Source organism: Austrofundulus limnaeus, unplaced genomic scaffold (genome assembly GCF_001266775.1).
Source record: "Austrofundulus limnaeus strain Quisiro unplaced genomic scaffold, Austrofundulus_limnaeus-1.0 Scaffold20, whole genome shotgun sequence".
Lineage (NCBI taxonomy): Eukaryota > Metazoa > Chordata > Actinopteri > Cyprinodontiformes > Rivulidae > Austrofundulus > Austrofundulus limnaeus.
This window is the reverse complement of record NW_013952422.1, coordinates 1,975,511-1,982,452: the sequence shown is the minus strand read 5'-3', so window position 1 is coordinate 1,982,452 and position 6,942 is coordinate 1,975,511. Positions and strand designations below refer to the sequence as shown.

The window sequence follows — 6,942 nt, the reverse complement described above, 5'->3', positions numbered from 1 at the left end:
TTTTTTTTTTTTTTTTTTGCTACCTGGTCACTGGTTAGGTATGTACAGGTGTGGCCAATTGGCAGTTTTTAACCGTGGCAAACATCAACCGATTAAAATCAGTCAAGCTCTAAATATTTTTTGCTTTACACATCCAAATATAACTTACCTGAAGGCCCTGTTGCACTTTAATGTTTTAGACAATTTATGCCAACTTGTGAATTTTCTTTGTCTAAATTACTACTAAAAGTATTATATTTGATCAGTTTATCTGCATTATGTATGTACACGCCTAAAAGAGGCTTCCAGTTGTTTTATGTTTATTCCATCTTTAACGTATGTCTTTAACAAGTTGTCTAAAACGTTGACAGGGCCTTAAAACCTTGCATGTTCTTCTGCATTTAGTTCATTAACATTTTGCTGACTACACACCAAATATTTTTAGAGTAACCCTTTTTCTAGTTTCTTTTAATAAACCTTTAAAACTAAGCAACCATTTAAGTGAGTGCCCTGTAGCTATAATAAACAAGCTTTCTTTTCTGTCGACAGTGATGTTGAGCTATCATTAATAAACTAGCTCCTCACTGAACTGTGAAAGCTTCATTAGATCATAGTGGATCACTCACACGTGGACTCTGTTTAACGCAGGATTTCATTTGGCTGCTGTGGACGTTTCACTCTGGCTGAACTCCTGTCGTTCTCCCTGTCCGTCATGTTGGTTCTCATCTGGGTGCTGACTGGACACTGGCTCCTCATGGACGGTGCGTTTCTCACTGAGGATTTTTTTTTCATTCATGGGATTTATTGCATATTGTAAACTTGGTTCAGGTTTTATGTAAATGTGCAGTTTTGCAGCAGGTTCATATGAATCTGAACATCCCTCAGAGCTGCAGGACCGTGTTTGATACACATTTAATGACATTATACATCAAAAAAATGATCCTGAAGTGATCAGGGATGAGCAATACAAGTCTCCAGACTATTTTTCTAATAGTCAAACTAACCTTTTAGGAAATGCACTAAAACTCCTGCTGTGACATTCTGAGATCTAGCTGTTAATTATGTTACAAGACAAAATCCAGTTTTATCCTCCTCCTGGGGATGAATAAACTCAGAATGACTCATGGGATAAAAAATTATAGTTCAGGTTTTTACAGCACTTTATTCTAACAGAAGAAGAATTCTATCAGTTAACTGCTTTATAAAACATTACTGGCATTTAAAATGACTGGTTTTCATAAAGTTTAACGTCTTCTTTAAAAGAGCGACATTGGAAACTTCAAATTATTTCATTTGATATGTGTCTGCCAGTCTTCCATAGCAGCACGTATGCAGAAGAGTTCAAATCTTTTGGAAATCATAGCATGATCCCAGTGATCTATTTATGTGTGAAATCTTGTGTTTTTCCTCCCCGCAGCTTTAGCCATGGGCTTATGTGTGGCCATGATAGCTTTTGTCCGACTCCCCAGTCTGAAGGTTTCCTGCCTGCTGCTGTCAGGACTGCTCATTTATGATGTCTTCTGGGTAAGACAGACCTCAGCAGCAAACCTGACCTGGATCACCAGGTCCACATTCACTACATAAAATGTTTCAGCGGTTTTAATGAAAGTTTATGAAAACCTGATTTTTTTTTCTCTCTTGAATCTGAGTAATGTAGAAATGAGTTTCAGCTCAAAAAGTTGTGCATTGTTTTGTTTTTATTAAGTTGCAGTGAGTTTAAAAGGACCTCCAGAATTAGCTGTTTATTCACTGCCTGGCCAAAAAAAAAACGTCACACTAATATTTTGTTGCCTTTAGCTTTGATTATGGCACACACTCGCTGTGGCATTGATTCAATAAGCTTCTGCAATGTCACAAGGTTTATTTCCATCCAGTGTTGCATTAATTTTTCACCACGATCTTGCGTTGATGATGGTAGAGTCTAATCGCTGCGCAAAGCCTTCTCCAGCACATCCCAAAGATTCTCAATGGACTCTGAAAATGATGTCTCATGCTCCCTGAACCACTCTTTCACAATTCCAGCCCCATGAATCCTGGTGTTGTCATCTTGGAATATTCCCGTATCATCAGAGAAGAAACAATCCATTGATGGAATAACCTGGTCATTCAGTATATTCAGGTAGTCCGCTGACCTCATTCTTTGAGCACAAACTGTTGCTGAACCTGGACCTGACCGACTGCAACAACTCTACATCATAGACCTTAGTTATATCCAGGTGGACCCTTTTTTTTGGGCCAGGCAGTATGAGTGATGGCAAAAATGTGTCAACTTTGTTACAAATGATTAATAAATCGATGCAGTTGCATAATTTATGTGACAGATTTGCAAAAAACAAAATGTTCTTTTTGTGGTGGGCAAATAAACACGTCCTTCCCTCCTGCTTTTTATCTCAGGTGTTTTTCTCAGCGTACATCTTCAATAGTAATGTGATGGTGAAAGTCGCCACCCAGCCTGCTGAAAATCCCATCGACGTTCTTTCCAGGAAGCTCCACTTGGGACCAGGAATGGGTCGGGACGTCCCCCGACTCTCCTTACCTGGCAAACTGGTTTTTCCAAGGTAATGCTTTACCAATAGCGGTGCTTAACAGTTTGGAAATTCTTTACAATTTTTTTATATTTTACAACTAAAATATCAACAGTTTGTAATGTATCCTGAAAAATGATGAAGAGAATTGTTGTAAAATGTCTTTATTTAGACTTGTGCTGTTGAGACAAGTTTTTACTGGGATTAAAAAGGGAAACATGATCTGTTTAAGTAAAAATAAAACGACAGAAGTTCTGAAAAACTAGTTGAGCAACAGATGTTTCAAGTCATTTAAAGGTATCGCTCTGATTGTGTGTGGGGTGGGGGACACATTTTTTTCCAGTGCTACTTATAGAACCTGTAATAAGTCTCTCTAAAACCTGTTCTGTGCACCCACTTCAAAAATAAAAGCTTTATTGTGATTCTTGCATATTCTTCAGGATCCATCACGGATCAGCACTGACCTGTTCTGGAGCCGCAGAGTTTTTACTAAATGCTATTAAAAAATACATCCGTGCAGCAGAGTTCTCCAGTGATGTCGTTCAGAACAGTGGCTCCCGAAACAGAATTCACTTTAAATGTAAAAATCATTGCTGATATCATGTTTCCACCTCAGACGGTCCAAAGCATTAGTCGTGAGTAAAAACAAATAGGAACACAAGGTGAGGTGGTTTATTAGGCTTATAAGCAAAGCTTGAGGACTCTAACGGGTAACAGGTGGGGTCACAAGTCTTTGTCATGTTGTGGGTCAGAAGCTGAGCAGTTCTGGACCCACTGTTAAAGAGGTCTGAGTTTTTACTTAAAAGTGCTTTCTTTAAACGAGGGACATTCTGAGTCTATTTACAGATCGGATTAACTTCAATTTGTTTCTCAAATCAGATCATTGCAACTGACAGACTCGTCTGTTGAAGTTGCTGTGGCAATGACCTTGTTGTAGTGGTACACTCAAGCTTTGACTGCACCTAAACTTTGCACAGTATATTTTAGCATTTCTCTGTGTTTTAGTTTTGAATGTGACAGTAGCAACAATGGCGGCTCCTAATGAGGTTCAACAAGCGTCTCTAACCAGCTGGTTTTCTTGTGTTTTACTCTAATACATGTCCTCTTCAGGTAAATGTCAGATGTACCACCACTTATTAAAGTGATGTGATTTGGATTTGAAAAAAAAATCCATTGAGTTTCAGATGATTACAAAAAATCAGATGTGTGTCATATAAGAAAAAAACAATCAGATGTAGGCCACTTTTGTCTGCAGTGTGAATGTAGAGTGACAAACAACCTAGAGAAAGAAATAAAAACTATTTTATCTTCAGGCACTTTATTAATTACAGATTGTAGTCTTTTATTTGATCATTGTTGCATTTTTGGATTTATAAAACTGATCCAAAGATTGCAGTTTAACCTCACAAATCAGCAGATTACCAAAAACATGTTAACTGTAGACTTGATAGATCTCAAGATTACGTTAGTGAGCTCTTTGAATAATAAAAAAAAATAGATCAGATAAGAAATATGTATCAAAGAACAAATAAGAAAAAAGAGTCAGATGCAGCACATGGGTGATGTGTCATTCTTGAATAAATCTGTAGTTTGTTACTTCTGCCAAGGGAGGAGGTAATGTTTTCAGTTGCGTATGTCTGTCTGTCTGTGGACAAAATTACTTAAAAACTTGTGGATGGATTTTCATTAATTTTTTTTACCACAGGTGGTATTGGCCAAAGAAACACACCCTTAAATTTTGGTGATGATCTGGATCTCAATGCGGATCCAGGAATTTTTTGAAGGATTCGTCACTATTACAGGACAGGGGAAATTGACCTTGGCAGAGGTTTGCACTCTCTGAGTGCTTCTAGTTTTTTAAGTTTTTACTAAAGTACAAAGATTGATCTGAAATTGATTGAAAAACTTAAAAGGTCCAAAAATAAAGCAACTCAGAAACTTGTGGAGAGCTTTTTAATATCTGAAATTCTTGGAAGCAAACTGTGAAGAAATGATTGATAAGTACATTAATGTTCCAAATAATACAGCTTAATATTCTGTCTGTCTTATGCTTCAGTGATTTTGTCTTGTTAAAGTTTGACATCTAATCTGGTTCTTTTGTCTGAATTTCATAAAACTGTAATGAATTAATGACACACATGGCAAGTCTCAGTGATGCTCAAGTCAATCCGTTTTTGTGTTTCTTTTTTTGTTTGTTTGTTTCCACTCTTCGCCCTGGTGCAGTTCCACAGGAAGTCACTTCTCCATGCTGGGAATAGGAGACATCGTGATGCCGGGGCTGCTGTTATGCTTCGTCCTGCGTTATGATAACTACAAGAAGCAAGCGACCGGGGAAGTCCCAGGACCGGGCAACATGTCCGGACGCATGCAGCGCGTATCCTATTTCCACTGCACCCTCATCGGATACTTTGTGGGTAAGTGATGAATCGATGGACTGGTGGATGTAAAAGATCGTGACTTTTAAAGTGGCTGTGCTCGTTTTAGAGGTGAAAGTTTCAGCAGATGTCGTTAGAATGTAAAATGCAGCGCGCTTCGAGGAGTATTTGTTTCCTGTAGTCCTTCCAGAAGTTGGTGTTGAGTTTAATCGCAGTATTTTTGAACATGTCGTGTCTTTTCAGGTCTGCTGACTGCCACTGTGGCCTCTCGGATTCATCGTGCTGCTCAGCCTGCTCTGCTTTACTTGGTTCCCTTCACCCTGCTGCCTCTGCTCACTATGGCCTACCTGAAGGTACGCTGATGGGATTCAACACAGAGCCATGTTTAATAAAGATACACAATGACTGTTGCCTCAGCTGGCTCAGAACAAAGGGTTTTACAAAGATCAGGGGCCTCATGCATCAAAGAGTGCGCAGCTTTCATAGGAAAAGTTCATACGTATAGAAATATTGAGATATATCAAACCATGCACGTGTCCCCTGACACATTTAAATACTTTATATAAAATAAAAGCAAAAATATCCAGCATGTGTAATTACTCTGTGCGATCAAAAAGGATTTCTAGATGCTGAAAAATGATGAATTAAATGGAATATTAGTCAAAGATGATCCTAAATAAGTAGCTTCTCTGTCACTGACGCATTTCTGAGTCGTTACCAACTTTATTCACATTTTTAATAGCTTAATTACTGTAAACACAGAGGAACTTATTGGTTTTGGTATATTTAAAGCTTTTGATGTGAATAAACGAGTCACAGTGCCTCAACGGAGAGTATTTGGTCGGTGGGATCCCCAAAAACACCCTGCCTCCCAATTCTTTCTGTGCTGATGTCGTCTAGCAGCACCACAGCTGACATTGTTCCACAAATTACGCACAACTTCACGCAGCTCTTTATGAAAATGTTCATTGTCTGCATCTTGTCGACCTGAGGAATAACCACGGGTGAGTTGTTCCAAATGAATCTGCTGATCTGACAGTTTCTTCTCAGTGGGAATGAAAAGTGCTCCTCAGACAATTCACGCTCAGTTTATTCTCCTCGGCAGCTGTGTGTGCGCGTCACTGACGTGTGTTAATCTACTCAAGAATATAAGAAACTTTACAGTTTACATCAGATTGAGGTTCTTTTGATCATTTTTAGGCATGTTGTTTTTTTGTCTGAGGCTCAGTTTCTTTATTCAGGTTTAAACCATAAAAGCTCAAACTAAATAAATAAACATTTTCTGATGCTTCTTGCATCCAGAAAACAGAAAGGAGTCCTATTTCTGGTTATTTCGGTCTGATTCAGTATGATGTGGTTTAAAACTGTCGAATGAAAAAGTTTGCATATACACACACTTTTCACACAATGTTCACTTTGATTTATCCGGACATCTTCGTAGAACCTGGAGCACACAACTTTTTGATACAAGAGGCCCCTGATCTGCAGATTTCAGTTTTGAGATAGAATGTCACCAGTACACAAAACTTTAATATATTCTCTTTAAAAGTAAAAGCACTAAATCTACAAACAGTATGTTCCAGGGTTTGGAAGTATTTGTACAAATGAAGCCCATGAGAGAAATACTTACATCATACTTACAGTGGGGAAAATAAGTATTTAGTCAGTCACCAATTGTGCAAGTTCTCCCACTTAAAAAGATGAGAGAGGCCTGTAATTGACATCATAGGTAGACCTCAACTATGAGAGACAAAATGTGAAAAAAAATTTGAGAAAATCATTTTGTCTGACTTTTAAATAATTTTTTTGCAAATGGTGGAAAATAAGTATTTGGTCAATAACAAAAGTTCATCTCAATACTTTGTTGTATATCCTTTGTTGGCAATGACAGAGGTCAAACGTTTTCTGTAAGTCTTCACAAGGTTGGCACACACTGTTGCTGGTATGTTGGCCCATTGCTCCATGCAGATCGACTCACTGGACTGTGGACTAACCTCAATCCATACAGTCCGCATCCCAACTCCTCCTGACTCACTACCTACCTACGTCAGGCAGTACAAAAT

General features: G+C 38.3%; 1 protein-coding gene across 1 annotated transcript in view; it reads left to right on the top strand.

Moving 5' to 3' along the window:
* sppl3 (signal peptide peptidase 3) overlaps window positions 1-6,942 on the top strand; it is a 36,278-nt gene that overhangs the window by 23,765 nt on the left and 5,571 nt on the right. The window contains exons 6-10 of the mRNA XM_014003826.1: window positions 628-740; window positions 1,397-1,503; window positions 2,374-2,537; window positions 4,728-4,918; window positions 5,123-5,232. Of these exons, the coding sequence (XP_013859280.1) occupies window positions 628-740; window positions 1,397-1,503; window positions 2,374-2,537; window positions 4,728-4,918; window positions 5,123-5,232 (685 nt within the window). The remainder of the gene's footprint in view (window positions 1-627; window positions 741-1,396; window positions 1,504-2,373; window positions 2,538-4,727; window positions 4,919-5,122; window positions 5,233-6,942) is intronic.